Consider the following 21,686-nt stretch of genomic DNA (forward strand, 5'->3'; position numbering starts at 1 on the left):
GCACCCTAGAAATTTGCACTGAGATACATTAAATATATTTCCATGGCAACAATCTATTTCTCTTCCTGTATTTTTCTTCTCCCAATTTGGTAACCTTCATCATCTTCATCTTTTTTTTTTTCCCCTCATGACCTACATTCAGTCATCCATCAACTTCTAGGAATTTAAATTCTGAAACATGATTTCAGTCTGTCTGCTCTTCTCCAGCCTCATTGCTATCACCTTAGGTTGTATCCTCATGTTCTGGTTCCAGGACTATTTTCCTATCCCAGAGTTCTGTGATTGTGCCAAGACTGAACCCAGCTCTGCCTAACTCTTATGTTTTTACAACCACACTTGCTACTACACTGCCTGTTTTTCAGATTAACAAATTGAACATTAAACCTAGGACATACAAGATAATTTCAGTAATAATTTTGTAATTTGAAATATTCCTTTGTAAATTATTTTAGAAGTACAAATTAATCACCCTCATTGAATGTTATATATAAAAATGCATATGTATTTTTATAGGAATCAGATTCATTCATCATTCGTATACTCAATAAGCATTTATTAATCACCTTGTCTATATGATAGACAGAAAACATGAAAAATAGGCCAAAGATACCGGTGTGAATTAAATGACTGCCTCCAAGCAATGCATAGTTTTGTGAAAGAGACAGACATGTAGACGAATACTAACATTTCATTGTAATAGCTGCTAAATGAAAAAGTATTACAAAGTTTTAAGAGCCCCAAGGAGGGAATAGCTTACATCTGAGAGAAATGGAAAGGTTGTCTAAAATGTATTATCTAAAGCTGGGCTGTGAAAAAAGAGTAGGGATCTGTGTGACAAATAACGGGTAGAAGGATGTTTAGACAGAGGAAACAATGCCAGCAAGAGCAAGGAACAGCATGTTTTATGATAAGGAACAGTGAGACCAAGGCACTTGGACTTTATGTATGTGGGAATTTGTTGGATGTGTTTAGATGGAGCAATCCCCTAAGCATATTTGTGCTCACTTAGGTAATTCTAAACACTTGTGGGGCAGATTGGAGGGATAAGAGATAGGGGCAAAGAGACTAGTTAGGAGACTAGTGCAAAAATCTAGGTGAGAGATGGTGAGAACCCAGACTAAGATGTTGACTTTGTAAAGCAGTAAGAACGGAAGAAACTGAACTGAAGCATACTGTATTCTGAAGAAATGTCCAAACTCCAAACAAATACATTATCTGTATCTGTATGTTGTTTTTGTTTTAAACTATAGACATGGGATGTAGAGCTGGAAAGATCCGCAGAATCCTGGGCTGAAACTTGTTTGTGGGAACATGGACCTGCAAGTTTGCTTCCATCAATTGGACAGAACTTGGGAGCACACTGGGGAAGGTAGTGTGAAGTGTAACTTTTTTGTTTTTGATGATATAAGTGCTTGAAATACTAATTCAGCACTGAAAATTTTCTAAGGGTTAAAGCCTGAAACGAAAACAAATGATCACACCAACACAAATAATAAAAAAAACAAATGTCATAGCAGAATGACCAGCAATATTTTAGACTTATTTTTTGTTTAAATCATTGACATAACATTACAAGTAACGTAATGGCCATAAGTATTTAGTGTTAATAACTTACACAAGAATATTTCTCTACCAAACTTTACCAATCTATTTTTGCAATATTTGGTGTTACATTTTCTCCCACTTTACTTACTCTTGGTGGTTATTGTCTTTCAAATAGATACAGGCCCCCAACATTTCATGTACAAGCATGGTATGATGAAGTGAGAGACTTTAGCTACCCGTATGAACATGAATGCAACCCATATTGTCCATTCAGATGTTCCGGTCCTGTGTGTACTCATTATACACAGGTATGTTTTGGGTACATTATACCTTATTTTTCTAAGTCGAGTTTGTGTAACTGTGGCAGAATTTAAGCTACTCAATGTGAGTCTTAGGTAATTTGGTGTGGTTATTAAAAAACATATTGATTTATGTAGAATAGACTTACCAATTTCTATAAACAATAAAAGTGATTACTAGGAAAAGTCCAAACATCAATTTAAAAAAGACATTATTTCAATTATTTTATATGTGAAACATTTTTAATCTGGCCCCAGGAAATGCACATGGGAGAAATTTACCATCTTCAAAGTCAGGTATCATTTTTTATTTTCCAAAGAATAAAAAATATAGTTTTATTTACCATGACACTCAGTATTTATATGTGTGCAGCATTTATATATACGTATACATTTTATACATTATATATAAATACACTTCATACATTATATGTATTTTATTCAATGTCCACAGTTGGTATTGGGTAAATTGTAAACCTCTAAATCAAACCACTAAGGGTAAATACAACTAGATAAATCTCACCACAGATCTGAGTTACTAGAATCTCTATGGCTGATTATTAGTGAATATAAAGCAAATTGTTCTGTCTGCCTTTGCATGTGACAAGATTAAGATCAGCACTGAATTCCCTAATAAACAGTTATACTATGAAAATACACATTGTATAAGACATTTGAACCTCAACATTTTTGTTCCAGTACAGTTTAAGATGAGAAATTCTGTTCCTTTGTTAGGTAAGCCTCTTTATAGATACATTAACACAGCATTTAGGTTTGTGAGGATGTAACTTTTGAACTATTTAGTAAATGCATATTTTGAAGATGCTTACCTATTATAGCTAGATAGAGTTATTTACCTGTAGCACTCTTCTTTAAATTGAATCAAGCACTTCCCAAAGTCTCAGGAAAAATATCCTTTTGACATTGCTTTATTTCATCCTGGATGATAAAGGTTCATTTCTCAAGTTCAGTTTTATACATCTTTCTCTGAGATATGTTGTTGTCTTACTTTGTCTCAGCCTACTTTTTCTGAGCCTTTCTTTTCCTTTCTCTAACATAGGTGGTGTGGGCAACAAGTAGCAGAATAGGCTGTGCCATTAATTTGTGTCATAACATGAATATCTGGGGACAGATATGGCCCAAAGCTGTCTACTTGGTGTGCAATTATTCCCCAAAGTAAGTAGACAAAACATTACTTTTATATGTAAATTTTTCCTAACAACATGAAGAAACTTTATATTCTCAATTTTTTTTCTCATTTTCAGTATGTATTATTGACTAAAGTGCATTGTTTTAATGCTATTTATTTAATATGGCAACAATTAAAATGGTTGCCTGATGCATAAAATCAGTGCTTAAGAGGAATATGAAAATTGAAAATATGATCTTTGTGAAGACAGGAATTACATTTTTATATCTTCAGTTTTACTCGTTATATTATATTACATAGTTTTAATAATTTGGATTTATTAGAGATGAAAAACTATAGATTAACTGAGAAATGTATTTTCACCTGTGTAAAGACCATTGAATGATTATGTTGAAAATATTACAAACTGTATGTAGGGTCAAATCTAAGTCTAAAATCTCTTCATTAAAACAAATGGAATATGGATGAATATCCCATAACAGAGCTTAGTGTTCTGTGGAAGTTTAACTTTGTAGTTTTTAACAATATGCATAGCAAATTACTTAAAATATTTTCAAAAGAATGAGGCAGCAGTTCATATATAAGCCTAGTAACTAAAAGGACTCTGCGATGAAAGATATAAATGTTTTATATCTACACACCAAAATCATTACTTAGAAAATAGTAATATTTCACAGTGTCTTATAAATTATGCTATATTAGACCAACTCTTAATAGAGTGGATCATCTCTTTAAGGGGAAACTGGTGGGGCCATGCTCCCTATAAACATGGACGGCCCTGTTCTGCTTGCCCACCTAGTTTTGGAGGCGGCTGTAGAGAGAATCTGTGCTACAAAGGTATGTGCTATTGTGTCATAATATTCAGGTTGATTTAGGGCGCCTGGGTGGCTCAGTTGGTTAAGTGACTGCTTTCGGCTCGGGTCATGATCCTGGAGTCCCGGGATCGAGTCCCGCATTGGGCTCCCTGCTTGGCAAGGAGTCTGATTCTCCCTCTGACCCTCCCCCCTCTCATGTGCTCTCTCTCATTCTCTCTCTCTCAAATAAATAAATAAAATCTTTAAAAAAAAATTCAGGTTGATTTATATTTTAATCCAACTTCTACATTAATTTGTATTTAAAAGGCAAAAAAGCACATTTAATTATTACATTAAAATTCCCAGAACTCTATTTAAACTATTTTGAGGCCATTACAAATATTTTAAAAATATAGTATTAATAAGTCTGTTACACCAAATATGTATTTAAAGGAAAGTTTCATCATTATTTCAGATAACCACTTCTAATTCTACTTTGAAATTATCCAGAATGATAAGTACATTTACATTTTTAAAAAACCACCTTAATATATTATTAGACTAGAGTTATTTTTATGAGTCTTCATTTTTGAAGGATTTAGCAATTTAATAGTTTATTTTTAGCACTTTAAGAGTTTTTGCCAAAATACTTATTCATGAATCTTACTAAATGATGCTCAAAGAATTATACTAATTCTGTGCTCCTTATTGCAGAATATATAATTTCTCATGCCAAAATAACCCATAAAAAAGCTATCATTTATTGTAAAACTGTTGTAAAAGTAGTGTTCTGAAATGCATCTGATGTGCTAAAATGTACATATAAATGTGGTGTCCTGTTTACAGCACCTGAAGAGAAAACTTATATGACAAAGCTTTGTGAAAATCCTGCTCTTAATTGGGCATCCAAGTGAACATTTCTATTCTCTTGTACTTTTTTCTTAATGATGACCAAATGAAGATTAATGTAGACTAAGTGTTTTAGAAAACATGAATTAATGCAGCCCTTTTTCAGTACTCATAAAGAGATGTCTTTTTTTCCCTTGATGACTGAGTGCTCATTACTATAATGAGCAGACAAGAAGTAATGATTTATTTCACTCTGTTATATGAGCCATTTTCCATTCCTGGAAGAATTTTTCATTGTGTGTGAGTCTGTTTTCCATTTTCTCCATCCCTAAACCTCCACCCTACTTGCCCCTTCTCTAGTGACCACTATTTTACTTAAAACTGACTCTCCTCTGAATTCATACTTCCCTTTTCTAGGTTCTGAGTTCTTGGACATAACATGAAAATAACATACCGTTCCAAATTATGCCACTGTTAAGCTCTTGATATGCCAACCTGGAAAAAAATAAATTCTCCATTGTTAAGTTTAAATTTCTGCACATTGGATTTCCTTCTAAAAGAGAAAAACCTTTCCATGGAAACTGACATTGTAGTAAATTAAAAGGGCATGGCACACCTTTTTTAAGCTGAATTTCCTTTTGGGAGAATTTTAAATGTGACCCTTTTGAAAATTTTAAAAGCGATTTTCTTAAAAATATGATTTCATTTGGGAAAACAAACTCAAATACACTAAGCCCTTACTTCATTAGATCACTGTGTAGACTTCATGGTACCATTATGAAAGGCAATCCCTGATACCACTCTCAAATATAAAGCAAGTTTAGAAATGACTCCATTTAATGTTAGCCAGATGGAAGCAAAGATGAATCAAGAGTTCAGAGCCTTATACATTTATTTTATTTACTCCAATGCATTACATAAGACGACTACCTTAAGCCAACACCTGTGCCAAAAAACTACAGATTTTTCTAGTTTTCTAGTTTTAAGTGTTACCCAGGCATATAATGGTATATCGTTATTTGATGATTTGTGTACATTTAAGGTGGGCTCATGTTTCTTATATCTATTCTCTCTAACAGAAGGATCAGACAGGTATTACCCTCCTCGAGAAGAAGAAACAAATGAAATTGAACAGCAGCAGTCACAAGTCCATGACAGCCATGTTCGGACAAGAGCAGACGATAGTAACAGAAATGAAGTCATAAGCACACAGCAAATGTGTAAGAGCTCTGCATGATTTACACAAATTTTAAGGTTTACATAGATGGCATATGCGACTATATTTTATTAATTGGGACAGTTTTAAAATGGCAAAAGCTTGACATGAGAATATATGTTATGAACTACAGCAGCTTTTACATTATCTAAATTATTTTGGTATTTTTTTCTTTTTTCAGCCCAAATTGTTTCTTGTGAAGTAAGATTAAGAGATCAGTGCAAAGGAACAACCTGCAATAGGTAATATTTGTTATTATTCTCAAAATTACCTGGACAAAATATGATGTATTTTCATTTTACACTGACATTCAGAGAAAATAAATTTGTTCCCAATTTCTTTCATTTAGATATGAATGCCCTGCTGGCTGTTTGGATAGTAAAGCTAAGGTTATTGGCAGTGTACATTATGAAATGGTAAGTACTATAAATATAATGATTTGGGAATAGGATCTTGTTACATATTGGATTTTTTAAATGCAAAAATAACAATTTATATAAGTATAGATATTTTGCTCAGATATGTTCGTTTAATTTAAAGTCATGTAAATAGTAATTAGATGTGTCCTATGGAGAACTCTTAATATTTTAATATCCTTTGCTCCCTTCTTTTTTCTCCAAGCAATCCAGCATCTGTAGAGCTGCAATTCATTATGGTATAATAGACAATGATGGCGGTTGGGTAGATATCACTAGACAAGGAAGAAAACATTATTTCATCAAATCCAATAGAAATGGTGTTCAAACAATTGGGTAAGTACACAAACGATCTTTTGGATGAGATGATTTTAAATTGTAATAATGAGTTGACAAATTCTTTCAGAGCCAAGCATAGAAGGATTTATATGGAAGTTGGTAATTGTCAAGGCTCATTTGAGCTCTGTAATTTCTGAAGACAAAAAGGAGCTGAAGTATGTGAATTCAAAGTTGAACAGTTTTACTTATAAAGAACATGCTAAAGCTCCACATTTTCTGGAGTTTCATTGAGAATGTACAAATTTACAGTTTTTCTTGATGTGAAAAAACAGATTTTTTCAGCTATGAAAGAAAATACCCCAGAGAAAGCTAATTGATTTGCATATTCTCCCTGCCCTGCTTATGGATAAATGGTTTATTTCATGCAACAATAACTTTGTTAGTAAGATAAATTAGATTAGTAGGTAAAATTACGAGCATTTTGAAAAGTTCTTTAAATATGTAATATATTATGTACCTTTGTCCATCTAAATGTAACTTAACATAAAAGCGTTAACTTTTGAAATGTTTCTCATTTTTAGGTGTAAAATGTAGAATCACCCACAGACTGGGTGGTGTAAAAAGTAGAAATGTATTTACACCTCTAAAACATTATTTTAGAAGACTATATATTTTGATATATACTCTATAGAAATTAGAACAGTATGGCCTTTTGAAATAACTTTTTGTTAGTGTCTTTCTTCTATGTAAAAAAACAAACATTAGGCCTCATATGGAATGCTGCTTCTTAAGATATACGACATAGTTTCTTTTCTTTGTAACTATAGAATTGCATGAAACTCCACAGTAGAAGATTCATAATGATAAGAAAGAATTTATTAAAAACCCTTGCAAATTTGGTAGAATGACATTCTGTGTATACAATTTTGTTCAAAGGCTTTGTGTGTGGTTTTCAGTCATTAGCAATTACTCTCTTAAGTAAAAGCTTTATAGAAGCATTTATTGATTAACTTAGTAATTCTGCAGATATTTATTAATTACCTTTAATGAATAATAAAAGTCATTAGCTTTAGTAAGCCAAACACTGGGTGTTGGATTAAAGAACATTTATCCTATTTACTTGTTTGTTTGAACTTAGTTTTTGATTATGTCTATTACAAAAACTCTTCTGAAATGTGAAAGTGTGTCATTAAAATACTATCACAAATAAGCTTTATCTTTTGTAATAGATATTTTTCTGAAAATCTGGGTATAAATAAACCAATTAAAATTTTGATATATAATGGTATACCTATTCTTCTATTCCTGCTTTTTAATGATGCATGATGCATATAATAAGGAGGAATTCATTCATCATAGACACTTTATTAGACACTTGGGACAAAAAATGAATAACACACATTCCTTTAAGGTACTTATGATTTAGTAGTCTTTTTACAATACTACCTTGTATTTACTATTGTGAGAGATTAAATAGTTTGGTTCTATGGTGACAGGGGATTAGTATATTTAGAGTTTTAATTTTAATAGGAAACAAATATATAGATATAAATCTGTGTGGTTTTATGCTGTTATTTATATATTTTGAGATTGATCATGGGAAGAGACCATTTTCCAATATCAAGAATGATTAATTTGGTTGGTATTGATTTGGTTCATATTTGAAGGTAATATGGATTTAGAATAAAATAGATGATATATTCTTATACTACTACTTATTTAGATATTTAAGTAAGAATGTTTAAGAAGAAACAAAGTATTCATAGACCTAAATAATACCAGAAATTATGTTGATGATGATGCATCTAAAAAGTGATTGACATGTTTATGTTTTTATCTTCAGCAAATATCAGTCTGCTAATTCCTTCACAGTCTCTAAAGTAACAGGTTAGCACTTTTTTAAATCTTATTTTCTTACGACCATGTTGCATGTTATTGTTGCCAAAGATTTGCTTATTGTTTTGTGTTTCAATTCTTCAGTCCAGGCTGTCACTTGTGAAACAACTGTGGAACAGCTCTGTCCATTTCATAAGCCTGCTTCACATTGCCCAAGGTAATGTTTTCTAAATTTTCTCATTCTTCTTGACCAGTGAACATACATGCATGGGGCTTTTACTCTGTGATAACTGTTCTTGCCTGGAATTCTGCTGTGTGAAGGCTTTGAAAGGTGTATGGTCTTGAGCTGCGAAGCGGAAAGGAGTGGTGGGTCGTCACAAACTACCTGCACTGCAGGCACTCCCAGTGTGCTTTCTCCAAAGGCCAGGGTGCTTTTGGCTGTTCCATAATACCAGGGCTGTTGGGTGTATTCTGTATGTTCACATGTGCTGTGAAGACTTCCGTCTTAGTCTGCTCAGGCTGATATAACAACATACCACAGACTGGGTGGTGTAAAAAGTAGAAATGTATTTACACCTAATTCTGGAAGATGGAAGACTAAGATCAAGGTGTGGACAGGTTTGGTTTCTGCTGAAGCCTGTCTCCTTGTTGCAGATGGCAGCCTTCTCTCTGTGTCCTCGTAAGACAGGAGAGGTAGGGATAGGGAGAGACAGAGACAGAGAGAGAAGATTCTCCTTCCCTGGGATCAGGGCTGAACCCTGATAATCTCATTTAACCTTATTTAACTCCATAAAGGCCCATCTCCAAATACAGTCACACTGGGAGTTGGGCTTCAACATAAGAATTTGGAGGTACACAAACAGTCTATAACAAGTTGTTACCACAAAAACTATAATGATGTAACATATTTTTAAGCATTTCCATCCAGTTCCTAAATTGGATAAATCTAATTGCGATTGGTAAGTCAAAAAGACCATCTTCTGCCTTCCTTTTACTTTTGTTTTTAAACTATCTTTTTAAAAATTATAATGGAGTTTCTCTACTCTACAATAAAGAAAAAATAGTTCATTTATCTTGACCACACTAAGGTGAAAACTGTTAGAAGTATTATGGCCACATCATAACCATACATAGGAAAAATGAAATATGTCTTTTCACATCCATTCTTAACTTCTATCCACACTTCCTCCATTAATGCAAAGAAATCACATGTTAATTCTAAGAACCAGTAGTAAGATTTAGAGGTAGAATTGTAATTGATAACCTGTAATTACTAAAAATTGAGGGAGCTTTTTATGGAAAAGTTTATTTATTTTGGAAAAGCTTCATCACTTAGCCTTTTAAAACTAAAGCAGTGTTTCACTTAAAGAATGAGACTGGTTATTCACAAGGTACTAAAAGACTGTGATAACATAAGAAGTAGCTACTTCTTAAGGTAGATGAAGCTAAAAAATTTTACCATTATGATATAATGAAAAAAAATTTTAGAATTATCCATGAATATTTATTAAATACCCCCTATGTACAGTATTATGCTAGGCCCTATCTCAGCCATGTGACTAGGCTTGTGAGGACCAAATAGTAAGGATAATCTCTGTGGGGCACCCCAGGATAAAGCTTCCCTCTAGTAGATGCTCAGTAAATGGTTATTTTAATATCTGTGGAATAATTTATAGCAGTATTGTTCCAAAAGAAATAAAAATCACTGAAGTGAAATATTAATAAATGTTTCCTATTTCTTTGGTTACTCCAGGAAAGAAAATATTCCTCCAAGAGAGAAATTTTTAAAATTAAATTTAACTGGGGTGCCTGGGTGGGCTTCAGTTAAGCATCTGACTCTTGATTTTAGCACAGGTCATGATCTTAGGGTCGTGGGATTGAGCCCCGTGCTCAGCATGGAGTCTGCTTGGGATTCTCTCTCTCCTTCTCCCTCTGCCCTTCCCCTTGTTTGTGCGTACACTTTCTCTCTAAATAAATAAAGAAAGAAAATCTTAAAAAAAATTAATTTTACCTTTTACTGTTACCAACATAACAAATTGGTAGAAGTAATGATTTATAAATAATTTGACCTTAAGTAGTCTGGAACCACCCCCCCCATTTTCTTTTAAAGACTAATGAAACAAAGGGTTGTCTTTTCTCATACAAAATTTTTAATAGTTTCATAAATTATGCTATAATGGTATGATTTATATAGCAGTTTATAACTTTTAAGGAACCATGTGGTTGGTACATCTGTTTCAGAATTTCATGTGACTTAAATAAGTTTGAGACATAAATCTATTCCGGAGAAAATGCCAAGAACAGATAAATGAAAGGAAATTAGCTCAAGACGAGCATGAATAAAAACAATATTTCCCTGTACAGTTGTGTCTTTAAGAGGTTCCATAGCAGGCAGAATAGCCCCAAATAAGCAGTCTCTATTATTTAGTTCCATAACCTTGTAAATATCATGTGTTTGTGTGTGTTACTAGAAAATTTTTTTTTCCTGACCTGGGGATGGGGCATGAGGTGGAGGGCAGAAATCATATCCTGATTTACATATAATCTATAAATAACTTGATCTTTGAAACTTACTGAATGTTCAAGATGTAAAAGCAGGTATCATTAAAATGTGTCAACATTTTTATTAAAAACTTACAACTAAATTATATATAAAGGAATGCTTACCAGGTCACTATCTACATTCTCAGTAATACAAAACAGGGTGTTAAAACCAGAGATTAGAACACAAGCAAGTAAAAACCTCCTTCAGTCTTTCTTTGACCTGAACCTGCCTAAGTAGAAACTCAGTTTGAAGCAACTGACCTTGGCCTTCCACAAACCAAGCGCTAAATATAGTCAAGGTAGAGCCTGCAGTGTGATCCTAAGAGCAGAGCAGATGATTTTACTACCATAGGATGGGCAGTGAATGCCCAACTGCTCTCAAACACATGGGGAAAATTTCACAGTCAATGGGGACAACTTTCCTCCTATAGAAATCCCCAATAGCATCTTTTATAAAAATCAGCTCTTTAAAGTTATAAAAACTCGGACTCATTTATTATTTATATTTAAATGGTTCTAGTTTAGATGTTATAAGTAACAGATAAGCTGTACAACATTATATAAGTTTTAGAAATAAGAAATGCAGCTATTTCTTAAGAGCTATCTTAAGGAATTTTTTCAATTGGTAAAGGTAGTTGTGATTAAAGTTTTTTTCGAATACTTTTGGGAAAATCATTGATTCCTTCATCACACAATGATTTTCATGTAGTCATTTTGTTGAGACTCTGGTGTACTATTTACTAAAATGAATTCTGTTTTTTTCCAGTTTTAGTTTTTAATTTCCTTTTAGTGCACGAGTGTCTGTGTGTGTGTGACTTGAAGAGCCCATTGCTTAAAAAAAGGTGCCACTTTATAGTTTCTTAAACTCTCAGAGTGGAGTTTTTAAACATGTGATTAAACAGTGATAATTGGACCCCATGTTTAAATAAAGGGCTTTTGGATATGTTATTTAAATGAGCTAAGCCAATCAGATATCAGTAAGGCAATAGGCTATCTGGAGAAAGAATATTCCAGGTGCAGAGACAGATAAGTGCAAAGGCCCTAAGGAAGAGCCTATTTTTTGTATGTTTGAGAAATAACTATTAGGTGAGTATCACTGGAGCTGGGGGAGAAAGCGGAAGAGGAGGATATAGGGTCAGAACGGTAATGGGGGGGGGAACAAGATATGAAGGGTTTACTGGCCATTGTAAGGATCTTGTCATTTATTCTGAATGAGATGGAAAGCCACTGGAGTATTTGGAGCAGAGAAATGTTATGATTGGATTGGCATGCTTTTATATAAATGGGGAAAAACAGGAGTGGAGGGAGCAATGTTGGAAGCAGGGAGATCACAGGGGAACCTATAGCTAGACACCATAAAGTCTAGGGTTATAGTAACTGAGGTGTTTAAGAATGCTCTGATTTTATTTTAACGTATGAGCAAGAGAAATTGCTGGCTGACTGAATGTAAGGTGTGAGAGATAAAGAGAAGGATTGAGGCTAGAATAAAGGTTTTTGGCCTGAGCAACTGGAGTAATGGAGTTGCCCTTTATTGTAGGAAGCCTACAGAAAGAACAGATTTGGGGGCCGGAGGAAGAGATTAGGAATTTGGTTTTAAACACGCTAAGCTTGAAATGATTATTAGAGTTAAGTAGAGATATTGAATAAGCAATAGGACATACAAATTTGGAATTAAGAAGTCTTAACTGGAGATATTAATTTGGAAATCAATAATTTATAGTCATGATTAAAACCATGAAATTAGAGGAGATACCAAAGATGTGAACACAGAAGAAAGAAACTGTGAGATGTGTGAGGCAATGAGTCACATTTTTCAAGTTATCGGTTTACTAAATTCTACAGACACATTGGGTACCAATTCCCAGATACTCAGAAATGCACCCTGATGTTTCTTTCTGCTTAATCCAGAAACTAGAAAGCTTCCTGATTAAGTTAAAAAAGAAAAGAACTCATTTGTGCCAAAAGCTGGAAGTGGGTAAATTAAGCAGAAGCAATTGCATCTACTGCCTGGCTTGTACCTTGACCTATTTCAGAAGAAAAAAAGATGAGTAGGATTGAGAATGCTGTTAACTTTTTTGTGTGCCTGTCTGTGGTCTTATTAGTGAGAATGACTAAAGTAACCAGCTACTTAATATTTATATATATATATTTTTTCAGAGTCTACTGTCCTCGTAACTGTATGCAGGCAAATCCTCATTATGCTCGTGTAATTGGAACTCGAGTTTATTCTGATGTAAGTATCTTAATTTATTCAGCTCTCAGTATTCATGTATATATATGTATACACACATTTAAATGTATGTACATTTATATATAGAAATAGGGAACAGATTCTATGTGGATATACATATTCTCAGAGAAGCTAGTCAGCAATAACACTACAAAATGACTATCCTTATGCAAATACGAGTGCATAATAATTTATTTTTACTAAATTTTTCTTTATATCCTACCCATACATTGTACATCAGACCCCTATGAAATAGTCCAGTGTCATCTTTCTGAAGGAAAATTCATTTTGCTTTTTTAAAATCTTCCTTTTGTTTCTTCAGTAATTTATAATGTAAACTTGATAATTAAGAAATTATCAAATGCATGAACAATATCTTTCATATTGTGGCAAAGGAGCACTTAAAAAGTAGCATAGAATCAAGGACAGATAACACATTAAAATATGTACAAAAGGACACCACTTGAGGGATGTTATAGTGGACAACGTTACTGGGTTCGACAAGGACTGTTAGCTGGGAGGGCTTGCATATGGACAAGTGCTCTTTGAGCCAGGTTTCAAGTGTGGGTTGATAAATTGGATTAGGGACACATTCTAGGTGGGATGAACAGCATCTACAAAGACAGGGAGGTGACAGCAGGTGAGATGCACGCATAACACATAGGTTTGCTTGCTCGGAACAGGTGAGCATTGAATCTCAAAGGGACTGCAGCCAATTTTGTGCGAGGGATGGAGGGATCCGGCTCTTGAAACATGTAAATGGAGAGTCTAAATGGATGCTGATGAGTTTAGATTTTATGTGGCAGACATTTAGAAACCATTACAAATTTCTAAGCCAGAGAGATGCAAAAACAAATTCAGGAAATACACTCTTGCAACACATATTCAATAGAATACTGTAGAAATAGGTTTGTGAAAAGAGGTCTAAAATAGTATTTACCATCTTATTTCTATTGGTGAGTTCATTGAGGTCCAGGGTTTTGTTTTGTTTTGTTTTTGTTTTTAGTTCAGTGTTAGCTCTGAAATTTTCTCCACATCTGAGTCCTTCCCAGGCTTCAGCTTTGCACTATACGTATCTGCAGCTTAAATGTCTTACTGGTATCCTAATTTATTAGTTCTCATATTTGTGCTTATCTTCTTATCCTCCTGTCTGTTAAAATCATGGTCATTCTTCACATCCTAAATTATTGCCACTTTCTCTGTGGAGTGTATTGCGGGATCTCCTAATACATGTATAACGTAGTCCTTCTTTCAACCCCTATAACTTTATTTTTTTCCTTTTAGCATGTAGCTGATTCTGTTAGTGTCATGATTGTTTCTCCACCTCTTTTATTATTTTGAAGTTCCCTGAGGGCGACAGCTGGGCTATTCATGCATCATTTTTTCATCAACAATTTGATGTGTGCCAGCCTGTGAACAAGACAGAATTACATCCTGCCTTAACAAACTTAGAGCATACAGTGACATCAGAAATTAAGCAAATAATCTTGCACATAAATATTTGTCAAAAAAAATACATCAATAAGTGTACATGAATAAGCCTAGCTAAAATTATCAGAGATTTCAAAAGAAATTATTCTTTTTAGATTGTCCCTTTAAACACCAAAACTTTTCATTTTAGTCATGCCTGGTGAAAAATCTTTCAAAATATCCTATACACTTCTATACCTATCAGCCATCTATTTTTCTAGAGTTAATGTTTTATTAGAACTTATATCCTGAGGTCATTTTATATTCCTTAGGGCAATAAATATAGGTGATTATGTATTATTATGTAGATCCTTTTAAAAGTAAGTTGGAAATATAAGGATCACTATTATGAGGCCAGTACAGAGTCAGAGATTCAAGAATTAACTGTCAATCTTCCCACCCCCTACAAAATACATTATCTTTTTGAATACAAGATATGGAAAGATATCTTCTCTCCCTCCCTCCCCACATTTCCTTCTGTCTCTCTCTTTCTGTTTATACAGCTACAACTTGTACATTCTATTGCTTTGAACTTTTCTCATTTGTTACAAATAAAGTTAATTTCTGCATTCATTAAAAATGTTTCACTGTTTTCACAGATAAATTCTTTTTCTTTTCGTGACATATTAATTCTTACAAAGTGCGGGTATAAAAAGAAAATCTCTTCTGACCTTTGAGCTCAAATAGGAATGCCTGCTGACTGCATAGTTATGGGCAAAACAATAGTTTCAAAACATATTAAGTGCTTGGATTTAGTGAATGTTATATCTAAGCACTTTTATTGCCTTGGGGAAAATGCTGATAATACTCTTTTAACAGAGCAAGATAAATACTGAAATGTGTACAGAATTATTTTTAATTTCATCTGTTATGTACCATATTAGATACAAACATTAATCCAATGAGGGACTTTAAACTGAATAAAATTCCTCTTTAGAGTAAGGATTCAAGACTTTAGATATATGGTATTTTGTGATATAACAAAAACATGAAAAGGATTAAACAGCTTGGCATTCAGGCTCTCTGATCTAATAAGTTCTGACTGATGCCACAAAGTTCAGAGCACAGTAATAAAGCAAGGTCATGTAAGATGCACATGCTTATGTGAACTTAAAAAAAGCACATTAAGTCATGCACATGTGCATAGAGATAAAAAAAAAGAACACACCAGTGGGATCAGAAGAGACCCCTCGGATATGAGGGGGATTGTTTTATACTGAAACAGTTCAAGTGTTTCATTTTGTGGGATTTCCTCAGGCCGTATTCAGCTATTGACAAATTTTGGTAGAACATTAGGATTAAAGCGCAAACATCAAAGTCTGGAGAAGACTTTAATGGGACAAAGGAAAAGAGTTGACTTCCAGAAATCCAGTTAATAATTTTAAAGTGTTGGACCTGAAAATAATTTTCTCTTCCATAGAAATACAATTCAATGCAGACTGTATAACTGGTACAATGTAATCATAGCACTTTCCTAGTACTATGTCAGACCATTCAAACCAAAGTGATAGCCATTGCCAATACAGGTAAGAAGCTATGATTGTTCTTTATATTTTTCTCCTTGGGCAGATTTTCTCTGCATAGATTACATTATTCAATAGAAGAAAACTCCCCATTTAATACACACTTGTATTTTGGAAAAGGGACTGTAAAGATACACAGAACTATGATTTGTTTGTAAGTCAAACTGAACATAAATGAGGTGCAGGTAATAAGCCTGTGAACATTTGGTCAGAGTGACTCCAGTAGGGACTAGCAAAGGCTGAAATTTAAGAATGATAAATAGGCCCTTCAAGAGATAGAAGGAGCAAATTTGCATCTGATTGCTTCACTATAGCAAAAGCCTGCTATTTGGAAAGGCAAATGTTTGTTAGATTAAATGGTGAAGGGATTTTACCATTGTAGCTACCCTTAGGATCTGCCTCAGACTCCCTCAGAATGGGCTTTGACTTTGTGACTTTTGAAACATTCCTTTATGCACAAAACATCCACCTGTAACTGCTGAATATCAGTCCAATGGAAGAGTAGACTGAACAAGTTCAGCAGGAATTTCCTAATAACGATGGGTTTTTCCTTGTCGCCTCAGCTGTCCAGTATCTGCAGGGCAGCAGTACATGCTGGGGTGGTGCGAAATCATGGTGGTTACGTTGACGTCATGCCTGTGGACAAAAGAAAGACTTACGCTGCTTCTTTTCAAAATGGAATCTTCTCAGAAAGGTACATTTAAAAATGTATACATATATATTTTGTATTTTATATATTTATAGTCTCTCTCTTCCCCTCTCTCTCTTCCCCTCTCTCTCTCTACACACACCCCCCCACACACACCCCTTTATGCTTACTTTACAACCAACTCACTTTAGTATGGGTTTGGAGTTACGTGGCTGCTCCAGGATGTTTCCTTTAAACCCCGTGTAATATTGGTCTTCTAGGGATGGGAGAAGCTGCAGTACCAGAGGAGCCTGTGTCCTACAGGCTTATAAAAATCAACATGAAAATCGGATTATGAGTCAGAACCACTCTTTTGTTAATTGATTTTATAGTAAGGAAATTTCTTTCATCCTCTTTTGGACTTTCTAGATTAGTTCTTATATTCTTATATGTAATTCTTTCTAGGTGAGCAGGGCACTGAATATTTCTCTAATCCAGTTATATGACGAAGTATTTGCAAAAAACGAGTCTGATTTTTCCCAGAACCAAATTCTCTTTTTGATTAGAAGTTGGATACCTAGTATGACATAAATGAATGCCTTCTGGTCATCTCATACTATTCAGTCCATTATTATTATATATTTCAGTGGTTTGGGAAAATGCATATGACTTACTTTATCAAGTATTAAAAAAAGGTAAGAGCAAAGAACCTATAGTGATTTTTCAAGTCATTTGTACTTGGGGAAGTAGCATTAACTCTCATGTATGTTGTATAGATACAGAAAAGTTCCTAACTTTTAGACATTTACTGGGTTACTTGCCAATGTAAGTTTCGTACATACAGTAAAGTTTCTATAAAGGACACCAAAGGATGGTCCTATGTAAGGTATCTAGATTGCCTTTCACATAACCATCTGAGTGCCATCTTTATAAAAAGACAGCTTTGCATTTAGCATCTGTTACGTGTCTGGGAAATTCATAGTAGGTGCTCAAAAATAATACTACTCTAGAGTATTGCATAAGTATCACTATCTTCTTAACTTGCAGCTAACTTTTAACCATATCGGTCAGTTGTAAACCTGGGTCTTAATATTCCCCCAGTAAAATGGAATAACGGCTGCCTAACTCTGCTTTATTAAAATCAAAGGTGGTAATACAGGAAAACATGATCTGGAATCTGTTAAGTTATATATAAAATACTATTATTACCACTGTGCACCTTAAATTTTAGTAAACTTGCAGCCCAGCATACAACCAAGATTTAAAGAATTATGTCATCCTCACTCAAGCTTTCCAATAACTATAAATTATAGTAGCCTAAGAGAGTTGGCCATCTGGATTCATAGAGCTGCTTTCTTGACTGTCATAAGTAAGCATGATTTATTTGGAGGATTATATGTGGAGATGACATCAATATACTTTCTGTATTTTTTTGCAGTTTACAGAATCCTCCAGGAGGAAAGGCATTCAGAGTATTTGCTGTTGTGTGAAATGGAACACTTGGAAGACGATCGTAAAGACTGTTCCAAATGCCATACTTCTGAAGTTTGTATAAAATTGTAACATTACTGTACAGAAGATATCAACTATTTTCAGCCCCCCAAAAAGTGCCAAATGCATATAAATCTTGATAGATAAAATCTGTAAAAATTAAACATGGGACATAATTAACTTTGGGGAAAGTAATGAATATGTAATGGTTTTAGAAATCCTGTGTTAAATATTGCTATATTTTCTTAGCAGTTATTTCTGTAGTTAATTACATAGTCATGATTGTTCTACATTTCACATGTTATTTTATATGGTGCTTTGTATATGCCACTAATAAAATGAATCTAAACATTGAATGTGAATGGCCTTCAGAAAATCATCTGGTGCATTTAAAAATAATCAATTTTTAAAAAATTAAAGGAACCATAGTATCACATTTCCCCCAGCTCAATACTGTGCCATTACCTACTCCAAATAATCTGAAATTGTTTTCCACTTAATACCTGTATAGTTTTTCTCTTCTGTTAAGTTTAGGCATATCAAATATTATGTCCTGATATTGCACTTCTTATTTTGTATAAACTAATTCCTTAATATCCAAATGAATCTATTAAAATGTTTGATTCCTTGGGAATGGCTTTAATAGTAAATGGAATGAACTATTGTTCCATGGTAGAGTAGTGGTATGAAAACATTCCTAGTGATAATATAGTAAATATAGGGTTAAGCACAGGCAGCCAGAGCTTTCTATGTATTGTTCAAAGTGAGGTCACACATTTTTCTTTTGTATCCTGGCAAATACTCCTGCAGGCCAGGAAGTATGATAGCAAAAATTTTAACAAAGATAAACTAACGTATTGCATCACCATTGCCACTGATTTTATTAATGGTAAATGGCCTTGTGTATAAATGTTGCCATATTATTGTACCTGTGATGGTGATATACTTGTTTCTATGAAAAATGTATTGTGCTTTGAGACTAAAAACCTGTAAAATGTTAATTTTGGTATTTTTTTTCCTGCTGGTGAATTTACTCTTTCCCTGTAAACGTATTAAAATTAATCATGTTTCAAAATATTTTAGTCCCTTCTTCCTTATTTTGATTTAGAAATCATTTTACATTAACGAAATTATTGTGAGTCTTTTAAATTTGGGTTATTGACAATATAAGTAACGTCCTTAATACCATAAGTCTGTAAAGTCAACTTGACTAGATATTTGTATATGAAAGAGAAGACAATCATATATTTAGGAGCATTGTATCAAGAGAAAATTTGAATAAAATGAAGAAAGAATCTGAAGGATATAAAGTAATTATAAAAGAATTGACAAGACAGTAAATACTTCATATATTTTCAGAAAGTAAATGATTACGTGTTCAGGAGCAGATAAAGGGGAGATAAATCATATGCAGAGATCTGGAAAAGCAAGAAAGCTGGATAATAGAAAAACAAGAAAGGAGAGGCTCATATAGACCATTGCTGGAGAACAAATGGTAAAGAAAATGATACCTTGATCACTTATCAAGCACTACTGGCCAGAAATTAAGCGATTCAAAATATGGGTAGTCAAAACTTAAGCATTTGTAGATTAAAAATATCAAAATTTAATCAGATTTGTGAGAACATTTTTTTTCCCAAAAGACACATTACACCTTCTTAAATAGCATGATTGAAATAAAAACTTTACCCAGATTCATCTTCTGCTCTCCATTGCTCCGTTGCCCCTCGCCCCGCAGTAGGGAAGCCCCATCTTTTCTTGTCAGTATAAAGATTCTCATATTTGTCCCTAGTTTAGATATTCACCGTCAATTTTCCTGTACTATTACAGGGTCTCCACCTGGAGCCTTATTTTGTTTCTTTCCATGCCTTTTCAATCCATCTTTAAAGTTTTCACTGGAATTACTCTTTTCCATAAGTTTCCATTATTTAAGAAAACCTAATCATCTTATAAAAACATTTAAGAACCTCCATAGTCTTGCTCCATATTGCTTACCTATGCTTTTCTATACAAGGTGTGGCCTTGAGTAAGCTTCTTAACTTTCCAAACTTTAATTACCTCGCCTGAAAAATGGGATGAATGATACTTCATAGGGATTGCTCTAAGAATTAATTGAGATATTATATATAACATACTTAAACACATAGTGTGTGGTAAATATTTGTTAGTTTTTTTTTTTTTTTAAGATTTTATTTGCAAGAGAGAGAATGAGAGAGAGAGAGCATGAGAGGGAGGAGGGCCAGAGGGAGAAGCAGACTCCGAGCTGAGCAGGGAGCCCGATGCAGGACTCGATCCCGGGACTCCAGGATCATGACCTGAGCCGAAGGCAGTCGCTTAACCAACCGAGCCACCCAGGCGCCCAATATCTGTTAGTTCTTATTATTAATATAATCATTCCTGTTACTTACCTTGGGGAAACTATGTAACTGCCATGCTAGACTACTGATCCTTCAGCTCTTAATATGAAATCCTCTAGGAATTTTCTTGCAATTCTCTTGGTAAGAATTAAATAATGCTCTCTAATATGTCCTTTTAATTTGACCATACTAGTTTTTAGATTTTGCCTTGTATTATATTTAGTTCTTTAAACTTAAGGATAAGCTCCTTGAGAATTGTAACATTCTTATCTCTTTACCACAGAGATACAATGATTTTTACATTCTATAAATGGTTGGTCAGTACTGCTAAATGAATATTCCAACAATTTTAAATTTTATTCTTGAGGACAAATGAATATTGTTGCGTACTATCAGCAGAAGATACTATAGCTAATGAAACTAGATCGTTGATAAACATTCTAAATGTGGATCTAAAACAGAGGTTAATGCTTATAAAATGGTATTAACATTATTATTGCAACTTTGAAAGTTTACCAGACCATGTGTTAATTATTTCTTTAATGTTCTGCATCTAATAAAAGTGATCTGTGTATTTCAAGCAAAGACGAATTCTCCAGAAAGATTTCTCTCCTAATCTGTTAGGTAATTGGCTCATTATAATGTATGCTTTTCTATTCAGTATTGTATTTTGAAATATTGACTTCTCTAGCATTTCTAAAATGTTTTTAAAAGAACTGTAAACTCTTGAAGAACACAGCGAGCTTAACAGCTATCATTTCTGCAAACATACCAAACTTCGGATTTGGGGCTTAAACTAACTTACTGCACAAACAGTCATATTGTTTACGTTGATTTAAAACACTTAGGTGGTATTTCAACCCTGGCACCATAATTTTCAGGAGCTGAAGAAACAGTTTAGCCAAATAATGTGATCCTTTCACTAATTTGTTAGAATTCAAGGCTAAATTAGATCAGTTAGTATTTTTGAAAGGCACCAGGGGACGCCCACTTTCTCGTGGATTCAGAGTCTGGAAAGGTGATTACATCATACTGAGTAAGGTCCTGCTGACGTAGGCA

At 33.7% G+C, this 21,686-nt stretch overlaps 1 protein-coding gene across 2 annotated transcripts in view; it reads left to right on the forward strand.

Annotated features, from left to right (window-relative positions):
- The window catches only part of CRISPLD1 (cysteine rich secretory protein LCCL domain containing 1), a 43,591-nt gene extending 25,157 nt beyond the window's left edge, over positions 1-18,434 (forward strand). The window contains exons 3-15 of one of the 2 annotated variants that reach the window (XM_035011392.1): positions 1,251-1,369; positions 1,721-1,853; positions 2,905-3,020; positions 3,731-3,831; positions 5,717-5,857; positions 6,035-6,095; positions 6,203-6,269; positions 6,475-6,605; positions 8,392-8,435; positions 8,529-8,601; positions 13,086-13,161; positions 16,715-16,845; positions 18,218-18,434. In XM_035011392.1, coding sequence (XP_034867283.1) covers positions 1,251-1,369; positions 1,721-1,853; positions 2,905-3,020; positions 3,731-3,831; positions 5,717-5,857; positions 6,035-6,095; positions 6,203-6,269; positions 6,475-6,605; positions 8,392-8,435; positions 8,529-8,601; positions 13,086-13,161; positions 16,715-16,845; positions 18,218-18,269 — 1,245 coding nt within the window. In that variant the 3' untranslated portion in view covers positions 18,270-18,434. Of the gene's footprint in view, positions 1-1,250; positions 1,370-1,720; positions 1,854-2,904; positions 3,021-3,730; positions 3,832-5,716; positions 5,858-6,034; positions 6,096-6,202; positions 6,270-6,474; positions 6,606-8,391; positions 8,436-8,528; positions 8,602-13,085; positions 13,162-16,714; positions 16,846-18,217 lie in introns of those variants that run through there. The other variant, XM_035011393.1, reaches the window with a different exon arrangement.
- The last annotated feature ends 3,252 nt before the right edge of the window (positions 18,435-21,686 follow it).

The sequence above is a fragment of the Mirounga leonina genome, unplaced genomic scaffold (genome assembly GCF_011800145.1).
Source record: "Mirounga leonina isolate KUSES-001 unplaced genomic scaffold, KU_Mleo_1.0 Mir_165, whole genome shotgun sequence".
NCBI classification, from domain to species: Eukaryota; Metazoa; Chordata; class Mammalia; order Carnivora; family Phocidae; genus Mirounga; species Mirounga leonina.